The 15262-nt window shown below is 47.9% G+C and overlaps 1 protein-coding gene across 2 annotated transcripts in view; it reads left to right on the top strand.

Annotated features, from left to right (window-relative positions):
- The window catches only part of DLEC1 (DLEC1 cilia and flagella associated protein), a 72268-nt gene that overhangs the window by 32164 nt on the left and 24842 nt on the right, over positions 1–15262 (top strand). For both annotated transcript variants that reach the window (XM_028107221.2, XM_088026716.1), the window contains exons 7-12: positions 7457–7544; positions 8264–8437; positions 9350–9486; positions 10705–10797; positions 13382–13472; positions 14280–14442. In XM_028107221.2, the coding sequence (XP_027963022.1) occupies positions 7457–7544; positions 8264–8437; positions 9350–9486; positions 10705–10797; positions 13382–13472; positions 14280–14442 (746 nt within the window). The remainder of the gene's footprint in view (positions 1–7456; positions 7545–8263; positions 8438–9349; positions 9487–10704; positions 10798–13381; positions 13473–14279; positions 14443–15262) is intronic.

Raw genomic sequence — 15262 nt, 5'->3', positions numbered from 1 at the left:
CTATGGATAACCTATTGGAATTAAATAAAATTAAGTGTATTTATTGAAAGTCTTTAGATACAAAGTCAATATACAAAAACCAATTTTATTCCTCTCTACCAGAGCAAACTATTACAAAATGAATTTAAAATATGATTCTGTTTATAATGCATTAAAAAAATCAAATTTAGGAATAAATTTAAATAAATATGTGCAAGACTTTGACAGAAAACTAAAAATATAATTAAAAGAAATTAAAAGAGACCCAAATACATGAATAGATACATACCCACTGGTATGTTGGAGCCAGGTCATAGTAGCTCATGAGAGCTGACCATGCACATCTCTCCCCAACTCCATGTTCAGTGATGGTATCTTGAAATCGGTGGGATTATTTACACCATGAAAATAAACAAATACTATCAAATCAGGGCTCTCTCCCACCCCCAAGAGCCTGCCATTAAACATTTACCAGCGCACTATTGAATATACTATATTCATGGATTGGAAGACTCATTAGTAGAGGGATGTTGTCAAAGAATAATTCAGAGGAATTTGTTATCCGCATGCTCCTCTGAGGAATAGTAGTCAGTGAACCAAGGCAAAAGCAAATTTATAGCTGAGAGGAGAAAGAAAAAAACCTGTAGTCTGGGAACAATGAATCATCCAGCGTTCGCTGTTAGTAACTCTGTCTTAGGCCAGGTGTGAACCATGGCCCTCATGAAAATTTCTCAACTCTTCCCATTTTGGTCAAAAGTTCCTAAAGGAGAGAATTTAACCAGAAGGGCTTTATTCTCTGATGCAGAATCATTTGGGGGTGTCAATTTGATATTGGCAGAATAGCAACATTTATATACCTGAACATCTAACAGTGGAGGAGAGCAAAATATACCAGGGCAATTATAAATATTATAAGAAACATTTAGAACCTATTTTGTGCCCAATTTTTTTTTGGTCAGCATGGGTCTAATCAAAAGCATACATCTTAAAGATCAGTTTGGTCAATTTTAGTGAAGCAATTGGGTTTTTCCCCTTTGATTAATTGATTGTTTCATCTTTTTCAAGACCTGTATCCCAACAGTACTGTAAAATCTACTAGCTATTTGCATAGTAGATTTTGCATTGTTTTCTTGGCCAATATTCAAGGGCACATCTACTTAGAATCATTCTAAATAATGAGGTTACGTTAGTCTAGCCTAAAATGAGTTCATTTAAAGTCAATATTCATTTTGCTTCTGTAATTATCCTAGATTTGTCCAGTGGGAATCTTACAGGTATTCTCCGGTGGGAGTCTCCTGTGTTCTTTTGTGGGTTTGGTTGTTTTTTTGTTTTGTTTTGTTTTGAGCACTTCCTTGCATTCTGGCATTACAAGATGTTCCAGGTTCATCTTGTCCTCACTTTGTCCCAGTTCTGGAATCAGTTTCTAAGAAGCCCTGGTTCCTTTTTGTGGAGAACACAGAAACTTGGTATTTAGAAACCAGGGTCTAAGCACTAGATCTGCTGTTACTGCTGGGGTGTCTTTGCTTGTGGGTTCTTTCAGTGGACAGAGCTGGAGAAAAAGAGCAGTTGCATAGATCCAACCAGATGTATGCATATGTATGTACACATGTGTACATGCATATGTCCACACACAGTTGCATAGTATTTAAAATCATGATTGTACTGACGCCTCCAGTTCTAGTCTAACCCCACACTGCCTCCTCCCCTTCCATGCTTGTGGCTCCCTTCTCCACAGTCATCTGAAGAATCTTGGAATCAAATTCTACTTTTGAAGTCTAAAGTGAGGCTCAGGGTCAGATCTCCATGATAAGTGGATGTCCAGTTGCAGGATTCTAAGTATTTATACAGTAGAAAGGGTATATCCCAGATGTCTTATGTTCTGAAGCTTAAGAACAACATTTGTGGTTAAAAGTACTTGATAGAAAAAAAAAAGTGCTTGAAATGGTTCTTTCTGGCATGGCTTCAAGGGCAAATTTCATATTCAGTGTTCCAGTTACTATAGCCATGTAACAAATTGTCTCAAGACTTAGTAAAATAGCCATTTGCTTGCTGATCAGATAGGACACAGTGAGAACGGTTTATTTCCACTGTTATGTTTGGAGTCTTAACCAGAAGACTGGAGGCTAGGAGTTTCTGAAGTGTTGATCACTCACGTGTCTGGTGGTTGATGCTGGCTTTCAGCTTAGATCTCAGTTCCTCTCCCCGTGGGCCTCCCGCGGAGGCTTCTCCACATCAGTTACTTCCTTTCCTCTCCTCTCCTCCCTCCCCACCCCTCCCAGCCCAGTGGCTGGTTTTCCCAGAGCAAGCCTCCCAGAAAGGGAGATATAGTCTGCCACAGTCTATTATATAAATTGTATTATATGTAGTGATATCTGTTAGAAATGCACCTGGCATTTGCTGGGCATATGACTGTGTACATAGGTTATTTACCCAACTAAACTACAAAGTTTAAGGATAGAAACATTTTCAAGTTTGTAAAGTTTTTACAAATGTATGTCCCATGCACTTTCCTCGGGAAACTCCTAGGGAACATGCTCTCCTACAAGCCAGTAAGCCAAGGAAGAGGAAGGCCTGATATGTGGGAAACAAAAGATCCAACATAGGAGAGAGGTGAAGGAAATCCCCAGATCCCTAATGGTTAAGTGGGTTTCCCGTTGCTGTGCTGCAAAGCAGATTTCCCAAAGCTTAGCAACTTCAAACAACCATTTTATCATGTTTCCAGATTCTTTGGATCAGAAATTCAGACAGGGCACAATGGGAAAGGCTTGTTCCATGTTGTTGGAGTCCTTAGCTATAAAGAGTCTATGCCTAGAGGTGACCTGAAAGCTGGGAGCTGGAATTATCTGAGGCATATTTACTTGCATAGTGAGTGGTTGGTTGTCAGTAGACAGCTGCACCTACCAGAGCACCTACACATGGATTCTCCCTGTGGCCTGGGCTTCCTCACAGAATGGCCACCTCAGGGTAATCAGATGGTATGTGGCAACTCAAAAGTGAGCATCAGAGCTTCTAAGTGAATATCCTAGCAAGCGAGATGGAGGTTTTATCACTTTGTATGATCTAACCTTGGAAGTTACTTTGGACAAGTAGAGAAAGTCACTCTTTCCTCTGCATGCTACAGGTTACAAGTGACTCACTGTTGGCCCAGATTCGAGAGGAAGCCACATATACCTCACCTCTCCATGGGAGTAGTGTCAAAGAACTTGTAGACCTGTCTTAAAACTGCTACAGGGGTTGTTCTGGGTGAGAGTTAAGAGTAGGTGTAGCAGGGAAGCAGCTCAGATTGGAAGAGGCCAGAAGGCCCGAGCAGAGGTTGATTTATGGGGGTGACATCATTAAGAGTCCCTGATACATCTGCACATCTTGGGAAGAGATTTTTATTTTTTTTATTTTTTTTAAAGATTTATTTATTTATTTATTTGAAAGAGAGAGAGAATGAGAGAGAGAGAGAGAGCACATGAGACGGGGGAGGGTCAGAGGGAGAAGCAGACTCCCCGCCGAGCAGGGAGCCCAATGCGGGACTCAATCCCGGGACTCCAGGATCATGACCTGAGCTGAAGGCAGTCGCCTAACCAACTGAGCCACCCAGGCGCCCGGGAAGAGATTTTTAGAGTAGTGCAGGGAGATTGAATTATTAGTAAGTACATATTAAACAAAATAATTGATTATTAACTCTGGGTGGACAATACTTATATAGGGGAAAATTTCATGTGAATTCATGTGAATATCATTTACACAGTGACAATAATGTAAACATCAATTACTGTACTAACCAAGTAGCATGATATAACTTATATTGGGAAGATGAGGGATAGGAAGGGCATATCATATGGTGAGTTGGATATGGGAAAGGAAAGAGAGAATGTCCCTATCATCCATCCATAATTAGTACATACAAATTAAGAAAAAGTAGCATGCCATTTGGAGACATATTCTGAAATAATCAGCCAAAGGGAGGAAAAAGTATTACCAGAAATGGCAGGAGACAGGTTCAGGGGAAGAAAGCAGGATTTCTGTTTTCAAAACTTTGACTCTTTAACCTATGTGGCGGTCCAACTTTGATGAAAATAACTAAAAAACAAACAAACTTTCTAGCAAAAGAAGCGCTATGTCCAGATCATTTTACAGGTGCACACCACCGATCATTTAAGCTAATCCCTATTATATATAAACTGTTTCAGAGACTAGAAAAAGAAGGAACATACCCTCATTATTAGGTGATGAGCCTGCTATGGTCTGATTGTTCATGTCCCTCCAAAGTTATATGTTGAAATCCTGTGGTATTAGAAGGTAGAGCCTTTGGGAGGTGCTTAGGTCATGAGGGTGGGGCTTCATGAATGGTATTAGTGCTTTTGTAAAAAAGGTTCTAGAGAGATCCCTTGCCTCTTCCACCACTTTGAGAACACAGTGAGAAGGTCCCGGCTATGAATCAGGAAGAGGGCCCTCACCAAAATGTGACCATGCTGGCGCCTTGATCTTGGACTTGTCAGCCTCCAGAGCTATGAGAAATAAATTTCTGTTGTTTATAAGCCAACCAGTTTATAGTATTTTGTAGAGGAGCCCGAACGGACTAAGACAGAGCCTAATATTACCTTGACCCCAAAGCCAGATAAGGAGCTATAACAATAAAAAACATGCACCAGACTTGCTTAAGAGCATAGGTACACTCCCAGTCCCCAGCCTCTGGGAGCTGCGAGAGAGCTTCTCTGTCTTGAGATGGAGGCAGACAGAACCCAGGCTGTGAGTGTGAAGGCTGAAGGGTTGCGGTGGGAATAGAGACCTGTACCTTATAAGCCAGGGGGCTATAGGTTTCATATAGTTGCTCTTTTGTTTCCTTTCAATATTTTGGTAACTTAAAAAAGACATTTGAAAGAAAAAAAATAGGTACAGAAATTCTAGGTGAAAAATGGCAAGCCAAATCAAGCAAGAAGTGCACGTGGGCCTGTGCATGCGCGCGCACTCACCCCCACACACGCACCAGGAGCACATTTTGTGTAACCCAGGAATGCAAGGAATGGCTTCACAGTGGGCCTTGAGTTGGCAGTTGGCTGCCCTGAGCCTGTCATTTTTCCCTCTGGGGCTTCCAGTGCTGTTAAGGAAAGCCAGCGCACTCTGCAGTCCTCGTTATTATCACTGCCCTGGAACCTGCAAGCACCAAAGCCGCCCCCTGTTCCAGTGCCAGACCTCCCCCTGTACCTCATATCAGCTGACCGTGGGTGAAAGCCGTGGTGATTGTGATGCCACTGCATACCAGGGGTCCTCACACCTGACTTCCCACCAGCTGGAGTTCTGATTACCACCAGACTGGTGGGAAAGCCCAACTCCAGACTCGCATCCTGAGGGTCTGCTGCCTTAGGACCCTTCTGATGCCAGCTGTCATAGCCTGGGTGCCTCATAAAGTGGAGTCTGAGGCAGTGGGAGTCTGTGCTGTCATTTGCATCTCCAGAGAGGACTGAGGAAAGGGGGTGGAAGGAGGAAGAGCCAATCCGAGAGTGTGTTACAGAGCTGTCTGCCATTGAGTGCAGTTGACTGTTTCGTCTCGTGGCACATCCCCTCAGAAGCCGCATAAACTGCTGGCTCCTGCCTTTTGCTGGTCAGAGGTCTGCCTTGTGTGGCTGGAGCAAGGCTCTCTTGATGCCTCGGCGGACGTGAGAGCGGCTGCCACCGTGGTAATGAATTCAGTAGTGGATGCCCTTGGCTCCTTGTCTGAGGGAACCGCAGCCTGATGGAGGGAACCACACATGCTGTTGCTCGGGCTGTTCTGTGCACATGTGCACCCCTGAGGAGACAAAAATGAGATGGCATCCTTGCCATATGGAAAATAATCTAATCCCTACCTCACTCCATACCCTAAGCAAAATACTTTTCAGCAAAGATCTCAAACAAAATTTATTTTCAAATGGAATTTAATTTTATTATCATTATTTGTTTTGTTTTGTTTTTGTTTTTTTTTAGAGAGGGGGAGAGAGAGAGAGGAGGAGCAGAGGGAGAGAGAGAATCTTAAGGAGGCTCCACACCCAGCACAGAGCCCAACACGGGCTCGATCTCACAATCCTGAGATCATGACCTGAGCCAAAACCGAGAGTGGGATGCTTAACTGACTGAGCCACCCAGGTGCCCCTCAAACAAAATTTAAAGAGAAAATATAGGAGATATCAAAAGAGTCCTTGAAACAGAAGCACAAACCACAAAAAGTTGATATATTTTATATTGAAATTTTAGAAACTGTACATCAAAAGATAATATGAGTTATAAACTTGGAGATGTTTACAAACATATACCTTATAAAGAATTAGCACCCAGCATATATCAAGAACTGCTACAAATCCAGAGAAAGACAAAGTATACAATGGCAAAATGGCAAAAGGATATGGACAGACAACTCACACAAGAGGAACCCCAAATAGCAAATAAACATATGAAACAATGCTCATTATCATTAATAACAGAGTAATGAAGATTAAAACCATAATATGGGTCTCTCCACACTTGGGTGTGGTTCACAGATGGACTGGTGCAAATGTTGTGTTGGCCAAAAATGGACAAGTGTTGACTTAGGAATACATACCTATGAATAAAAGTATGAAGACCCACTTCACATTTATGTAGCTGTTATCTGGTGGACGGCAAGGGGGCTGGGGTAGGGCTTCATCTGTATTTTTAATGTTTTTTTTTTTTTCTTAAGCTGGGTGATGGAAACATGGCATTCATCATGTTATAATTTATACATTTTTTTCCAATATAATATTTCACAAAAGAGAAGCAAAAGATGTGTTCATGTACTGCGCTCCTCTTTTGTGCTAGACCCCGTGCGGAGTGCTGGTGGGGGTTAGCAGTGTGTGAGTTCCAGGCCTTGCCCCTGGGGGTCTCCCAGTCTTAGAGAGAGAGAGGAGAAGGTAGGATTTAATAGGGGCTGCACGGGTTGAGTGGTGGAGGGAGGCCCAATTAAACCCTGCCACACAGGTGCCCGCAACCGCCTCTTGACTGGGCCCATGGGAAGAAGTGGCCCAAAGGGATATGTGGGGAAGAAGTCAGCAAAGTAAGGAGCCAGGTGGGCAGCACTTTGGAGTTGGATGTCCTGGGCTCAAATCTCAAGATTTGTTACTTACTGCTTAAGGTGCCTCTTTGCACTTTAGCTTCTTCAAGGTAAAATAGAGATAGCTCTCACCTTTTCCTGGTTATTGTGAGGCTGGGGGGCGCGTGGCAGATGCTCGACAAACAGTAGGTCTTGTTTTAAAGAGGGTAAAGCATAGGTCAGATCTACTGCCGTCTTCGTGTTCACTTTGTATTTTATTTTTTCCAAATACAATCTAAGGTAAATGGAGGGGCGTGAGGAGTCCCCCCGTGCCCATCCCCCAGCCCGGACTCATTTCATCTACGCCTCTATCCCCTTTCCATGTGGTGTAGTCAGTCTGGGCCTCATGTTACTTGGCCATGTGCATGCTGTCTAAAAGAGCTCCCCTTGACCTCTGCGCAGATGGTGATCTCCCTGCAGAACATCACGGCAACCGGCCGCTACCTGCGAGTCCTCCCGCCTTCTACACCACACTTCGCTCTGGGATTGGGTGAGTCACTCTAGCAGTGGTCTGGACCACCTCAAAATTGTATGTGGGGATTGCTCCTGACTGTCAGAGGAGCCTGGGCCCACCTTTCCCTTAGCAGTCCCCGGGGCCCTCCCGCTCTGCCGATAGCCTGCCCCGCTCCCGCCCATGCTCCTGGTGATGTCTCTGAGTTCTGCCCGCCCCTTTCCCCAGGCGCCCCCTCCAGGCCCTGGGCCTGCCCTCTCCTCACCCTCCATGCTGCCACTGCCCCCAGTCAAGCCATCCTCATTCCTCACTCAAACCATTGTGGGGGCTTCCCAGCCAGCCTTCCAGCTTCCACGACACAGTGCTTTTTCCAAGAATAGCTCTGGTCATGTCATTGCCCTCCCCAACCATGCTCGGAAGCTCAAATGGCTCTCTGCTGGACTCAAAATAAATTCTAAGCCATCAGGCCAGACCTGGCCTCCCCTAACTATTCCAGATGGACCATATCACTCCCCCACCCACTTGCCCGGGCCCTGGTGTTTTCACCTGGACTCCGTGCCCTAGCAACCTGTCCCCCTTGCACGCCCTGGTGGTTCTGCCATCAGCATGGCTTTGACCCAGAAGGCATCTACTCATGGAGCAGCCCAGCTGTGATGGGGTCTACCTGTGCCCTCTGGTTGCCACCCGTAGCACTTGAACCCAAGCCCCCTTGGCTGGCTGGTCCCCAGGTCCTCATCTGTTGCTTTTGTCATGCACAGGGATGTTCCCAGGAAAAGGCGGAATGGTGGCTCCTGGAATGACCTGCCAGTACATCGTCCAGTTTTTTCCCGACTGTCTTGGGGATTTTGATGATTTTATCTTAGTCGAGACCCAGTCAGCCCACACACTCCTAATCCCCTTGCAGGCCCGGAGGCCGCCCCCAGTGCTGACATGTGAGTGTGTACTCTGCCTTCTTCGGGATTCAGTTAGGGTTGCCTGCTCTCAGGGCCCCTTTGTGGCAGCACATGACTTGGTCCTCCTGGGCAGGGGCTTCTGGGTCCTAAGGAGACACCTGCTAGCAGCTTCCATGCAACCTTCCTCTGTGTCAGGCCCCAATTGTCCTACTTCCCAGTGGAGGCTGACTCAGAATTACACACAGCAGGAGAGGAGGCCAGCAGCCTAGGTCAGGCTTTGCTGGCTCCTGGATCCCTGCGTGGGCCTGCGCCACACTGAGCCAAGGAAGGGGTACCTGGGGCCCTCAGCAGATGTCACCTCTGTGGCTGTGGGGGGGGCTTCTTTGGGAAAGCTGACTTTGGCTGGGCTCCCTCATTAGCAGCAAGCCTCTTCAGCTGGGCACAGGACTCTGCCCCACAACCCCCAGGGCCATGCTGCGTGGCTCTGGCTGAGGCCTGAGTCAACAGTGAGCACAGACGGGGTGCCTGGGTGGCTCAGTCTGTTAAGCATCTGCCTTCGGCTCAGGTCAGGATCCCAGGGTCCTGGGATAGAGCCCCTCATTGGGCTCCCTGCTCAGCAGGGAATCTGCTTCTCCCTCTCCCTCTGCTGGTCCCCCTGCTTGTGCTCTCTCTCTCTGTGTCAAATAAATAAAATCTTAAAAAAAAACAAAAAAAAAAGTGAGCACAGACTCCTGTTGATCTAGCCAGCAGTGCATGGAGTCCAGTGGCTGCCATGTGGGTGCAGGGCTCAGGGCGTGTCCCCATTCATCCTCTCTGCTCTGGGTGCTGGGCCAGAGCCCCTGCATCCTTCCATGGCTGCTCTGAGCTCTGGCTGGACCTCAGGTGAACAAGGACGACAGGGCCTATTCAGAGCGACATGTTATTTCTGTTCATCTTTTCCTATGGCTCCAGTATCACCAGTGTTGGACTGCGGTTACTGCCTCATTGGGGGAATGAAGGTAACCAGATTCATCTGCAAAAACGTGGGCTTCAGCGTTGGCAAGTTCTGCATTATGCCTAAGAAGAGCTGGCCGCCACCAAGTTTCAGGGTGAGTGATCACAGACTGCTACCTGAAGCAGGAGCAAACCCATCCAAGGAAATCCCACCCACCCCCATCCCATGAGGAATGTGCAGGAGTGCACCTGTGACTGGAGACACACAGACAAAAGAATTGTGTAACGTCTGTCTTGCCCAGCTGCTGTAATCAACGTGTATGGAGACGAGTGCTGTAGTTCTTGTCACGCCACCGAAACCTGTGTCACCTGGGCACCTTGCATCTCCTCCCTTATCCTTCCAAGCCTGGCTCAAGTGTCACTGCATTTACTCCTTCATTCAGTCATTACTGTTACATTACTGGCAAATGTTTTCATAGATCCGAGGTCCTGAGTTGGCAGCTCTTTGGCTGAATTCTGTGTGTGTATTTATTTGGCACAGTGCTCAAAAACATTTTTTGGGACAACATTTAAAACTAGGGAGATTTCACCTAAAAATCTGCATTTCCAGTCTCTGAGAAATTGGAGGGGTGCCTGGCTGGCTCAGTTGGTAGAGCATGTGACTCTTGATCTCAGGGTTATGAGTTTGAGCCTCACGTAGGGTGTAGAAATTACTTAAAAAAAATAAAATCTTTAAAAAGAGAAAAGAAAAATTGGAGGATGTGCAGCACTGAGCCAGGACTCCCCGTGGCCCCTTGGCTGGAGCCGAGCGCCGGCACCATGGACCGTGGGCTCACACTGTTATTTTTCATCTCTGTTTCTCTGTAACTGTGTCTCTGGGAAACAGGTGATAGATCCAGAGGACTCCATGTTCCAAGACCATTTCACTCACTTCTGTTGCCTGCCAGGGTCCTCTAGGTGTGGGTTTGTGTCCCTAGCGCGGTGAGGTGGTAGCTCTCCTCGACCCCGGGCCACCCATTGGGGATGGAGGCAGCCACACAGGGCACTGGGGTGGGGGAAAGGACTATGCTTTGGGAGCCCTCCTCCGGGGCAAGGCCACATCTCACGCTTCTGCTTCATGTCAGTGGTGTTCCTTCTGCCTCCAACCAGGGCTCAGCTCCTCATGGGTGTTCTGTGAGCCTTCAGCCCAGGGAGGGTGGAGGGAGTGCTTGGGGAATGGGCGAGCCTCTGTTTCTTCAGTGGCTGGGTACTGAATGATCCTTAAGATCCTTCAGATTGCAAAAGAGATGTTTGGAAGAGAGAAGTGTGTAATCGGAGTGCTGGATTTTACAGCCTCTTCCATTCTCTTGTGTCATCTTCCGCTTTTCTTTAAGGCTGTTGCAACCATTGGCTTCATTGAGCAACGTCCTTTTGGAATCCTGCCTTCGGTGTTTGAGCTGGCTCCGGGGCAGGCCATATGTATGGAGGTAGGTACTTAGACATCACGTATAGTTTCTCCCCTTTTCGATTGGCCGTGGCTGTTTCCTCAACTACTTATGTGATTTCATTCGCCTCTGTGTTTTCGGGACTTGAATACCCACTCCCATTCCAGGATGGTTTCCGTGTAGGAGAATGTTCTTACATTCTGTGGGGTGATGTCATTTGACTCTCTCATGACCCCTCTTACAAAGCAAGTGCAGATAGCCCTAGCATTGCATCATGATCCCCCATTGCTGCTTGTCCACACCGATAGCCTGGGAGTCCCTCCCATGTCAGCCGCCGCCGGAATCTTCCTTTGGTTCTTTGGTCTCTCTTGGACGCCTCCCCCTACCCCCACCAGATCTAGTGCCTGGCTTTGTCAGCTTTTTTCCTCTTTATCCGCAGTTATATGCTTGGTCAGGCCTGCCTTCCTTCCTTCAGCCTTATTCTGGACCTCTGCCAAAGCTCCCGGACTTGGATCTGCTGGCTGTGGGGCTTGTCCTTTCCTAACCAGCTTCCTTCAGTGGTCCCTTCAGCTCCTCACACCTGCTCACTGATCCCCGGCACAGTCTGTGAGGAATGATGTTGTCTCCCTGCCCCTTTTGCTCCACACTTTCGCCTTCCCTGACTCCCCTGTCCAGGGATCAGACTCTGAGCCTTCCTCACTAGCCTGTTGGAGGAGGCACTGACATTCAAGAGTGAACGCTGTCTGGTTTCTAGGGAAGGGGGTTTAAGCCGAGAGCCATAGGATTTTCAAACTACCTACTGCAATCTCCTGAGAATCTTGCAAACGCACCTGTGTCTTGGCCCCGTCCTGAGGTTTTGAGTTAATGGGCGTGGGGTTTGCCTGAGGCATAGGATTTTTAAAGCCTTGCAGGTATGTGGCAGAGTTTGCGGACCACTGCTGTAAGCTGCTTTCCCATAGTGAAAAGGCAGGCTTCCTTTATTAGCTGCTTTCCAGTGTCAAGCGCCTGACGGGATCTCGTTTGGGAGTCCTGGAGTGATGCCTTCTTGTTCATGTCTGTGCTAATCTGATCCCCGATAAGAACCTGGCTTTGGGGGTTGGGATGAAGCCAATTCAGGGCAGTGTAGGGCTTTGTCAGACCTCACCTGCTGATGGCCTGGGTCCTCTCGCCTGGTCCAGGCCTTGTCGGTATCTTATGGTCTGGCTTTAAGGAATTGGAGCCGGTCATCCCTGACCAGGCCGGGACATCCCCTCATCCCATCTTCCTGTGACCCCCAGAGAAAGGAAGAAGGGAGCAGCAGGACTCTTTGGAGAGCGGTGAGGAGTCAAGGGGAGGTTTTTCCCCTTGGCATCCCTTGTGCATTTTATTTATTGATTGTTTGGGGTTTGTTTTAAAATGTATTCATATTTCCAGGGCACCTGGGTGGCTCAGTCGGTTAAGCGTCTGCCTTCAGCTCAGGCCATGATCTCAGGGTCCTGGGAACGAGTCCCGCATCGGGCTCTTTGCTCAGCAGGAAACCTGAGCAAACCTCCCTCTGCCTGCCACTCCCCCTTTGTGTACTGTCTCTTTCTCTCTGTGTCAAATAAAATCTTTTAAAAAATGTATTCATATTTCCAAATAAGGAACAAATTCACATGATGAAAAACCAAAAGCTGCAACTAGGTTAAGAGTGAAATGCTTCCCACAAATCGCTGCCCACGCTGTACTCTGTTCTGCCCACTCACTGTTCTGCTCTGTCTTAAACAGCGTTCTCCTATTTGTCACAGCTGCATAGTATCCCACTGCACCAATGATCCATAGCTCAGGTCAGCTGTCCCCTACCGAGGGACACGACGATTCTTTCTGATCTCTGGCCATTTCGGAAACTCCATACATCACTCTGTCCAACTATGGGTCTCCCGGCAGGTTCCAGGCCTTGAAGTGGGTTTGCCGACTCGGGGGTCTCTGCTGGTCAGAACTGTGATTCACATTGCCCAAATCCCCACCACATGGGTATGTCAGGGTGTCTGTTCCCTCACACCCTTGCCAATTAGAGTGTGTTATCAAATGTAAAAGAAAAACTGTTAAAAAAGAGAGAAAACCTGCTGTCATGCATATTTTAAAGCATATACAAAAATGGAGAGGCTAGTTTAACAACTCACTTGGGTCGTTAGCACCCAGTCAACATTGATCAACTAACTCTTCACCAACCTCATCGCATCTACGCCCGTCCGTCCCTTCCAGCCAAACCCCGCCTTTCCCCTCCAGATGATTTTGAAGAAAATTCAGCTCTCTTGTCATTGCATTTCTGATTGCCGGCTTTCTGCTCTTTGCCAGTATGAAGGGTGAAAACTTTTTCTGGGTGGTTTTCGTTTACATTTCTTTTATCATGAACGAGATTAAACGTATTCATGTGTTGAAGAGCTGTTTGTACCTCGGTCTCTGAACTTTTTCTTCATGCCTTTCAACATGCTTCTTGCATTAGTCAGGGGTGGGGCCTTGGCAGAACCCCCTGGCCTTAGGGAGAAGGTCGGGGGGGGGGGGTTGGGGGGGCGGGCAGCAGGGAGGGAAGTGAGAAGTAGAGAACAAGGGGGGGGTGTGTCTGAGAGGAGGAGGGAGGTAACAGGGCAGCCCTTCTCTCTGCCAGGTCTTGTTCCTCCCGACGAGCCTAGAAAAGGCAGAGCAGACCTTCATCATTGTATGTGACAACTGCCAGATAAAGGAGCTGGTGACCGTAGGTGGGCTTGTGTGTACTCCCAGGCCTGGGGCCAGGGTGGGCGGGTACCCTGACTCCAGAAGCTGCTGCACTAGGCTTGGCCGTGGTACAGCTCTTACCACCCTATCTCAGGGGGTAAGAGGGGGTGCTGTAGCCTCCAGGCTCTGGGGCCTGGTTTGGGGCCTGTTGCTCTGGTCAGACATTGGAGACCCAAGTCAGTGTGGCCTTTGGGACAATCCCAAGGAACCTTCTCGTGAGAGACAGATGGGAACCTGGGATGAAGTCTTTAATTTCTTCATTTTTAAACTCACCTTGATCTCCTTTGGGGAATTGCCAGAAACTTAACACATAAATGACCAGAAGCACCCCAGTTTCTGTGGAGCTAGAAGGGGCATCCTGCTGGATTTCCCCAAGATGCCTGCCTGCCTTCCTTCCTTCCTTCCTCCCTTCCTTTCTTCTTTCCTTCCCTTCCTTCCTCCCTCCTTCCCTCCCTCCCTCCCTTCCTTCCTTCCTTCCTTCCTTCCTTCCTTCCGTTCATCCTTCTATCTGTCCATCTGTCTGTCCATCCATCCTTCCATCCAGTTTTACCCGGCAAGCATTAACTGAGTACCCACTATGTGCCAGGTTATCAAAATCACCTCCTTGTAGTCTGGGAAGATATGGGTACAGGATCTGTGTGCTGATGGCCCCCTGTTCCCCTCTTTGTACACTTCCTGGGGTCATGGTCAAGGCCAGTTGCATGTGGACAGTGGCATGGATACTGTGACAGCCTTTGGCTACAGAGTCCTGATTTCAGGCCCAGTGAAACTTTACCATCTTACTGTGTCAGGAATCGGGCAGCTGGTTGCTTTGGATCTGATCTATATTTCTGGCGAAGAAAGTCAGCCGGAGCCTGGAGAGCTCACAGACTTAACAGCCCAACACTTCATACGCTTTGAGCCTGAGAACCTTCAGTCCACAGCTAGAAAGCAGCTGATTATTAGAAATGCTACGTGAGTGATGCTGTGCCATACCCGCCAACGTGCACCCTTTCTTCTTCCGCACCTGGCCCGGAGTTCCCAGGGAGGCCGGAGGTTCCTTCCAAGGGCCAGATGGAAGAACCCAGCTTTGCACTGCCCATCATAGTAGCCACATGTGGCTATCAAAATTGAAATCAACTAAAACTAAAATAAAACTCACTTTTTCGGTGGCACCAGTCACATTTTAAGTACCAGCCACATGTGTAGCTTGTGACTCTCGTATTGGACAGAGCAGATAAGTAAGATTACCATTGCTGCTGTCAGTTATATTGGACAGTGTTGTTCCAGATCATCCTGGAGTATCCTTAGCCCAGAGCAGTTTTGCAGAGAGGTCTTGCCCTGCCCATGAGGGGAAGCCAGCCAAGTTCCAAGATCAGGCAGACTGTGACCAGTGGGTTTGGTTCCTGACCATCCTGTGAGCACCACCATTAAACTAGCACAGGCCCTCCCTGGTGACCCCAGGCCTTACAAGGGTCTGTCTGCTGAGGTGATGAGCAGTACCCATCTGCCGTCACTCCCCATCAGCAGCATGCTGGAGTCCCGCCCCCCCCCCCCTCACCGTGCAGTTGTCACTTCTCTGTTGGGAGCCGGTGGGCACATCCTTCTGGACAGAGCTGTCCTGGGAGGCCACAGCTGGAGGGGTGGAGGGTGGTAGAGTGGGGAGTCCAGGGGGCAAACCTTTGGAACTCTCACATGGTAGCAGACACTGCAAAAAATGTTCCGGATATCTACAGCTTAATAGTTAAAGCCTGATTCCCTGTGTTTACCATTTTCCGTGAGTCCCCATGGCTCT

The sequence above is a fragment of the Eumetopias jubatus genome, unplaced genomic scaffold (genome assembly GCF_037043125.1).
Source record: "Eumetopias jubatus isolate StellerSeaLion01/CBP00866 unplaced genomic scaffold, mEumJub1_p1.0 scaffold_1, whole genome shotgun sequence".
NCBI lineage: Eukaryota > Metazoa > Chordata > Mammalia > Carnivora > Otariidae > Eumetopias > Eumetopias jubatus.
The sequence above is the reverse complement of the archived record's forward strand: the minus strand, read 5'-3'. Positions and strand labels throughout refer to the sequence as shown.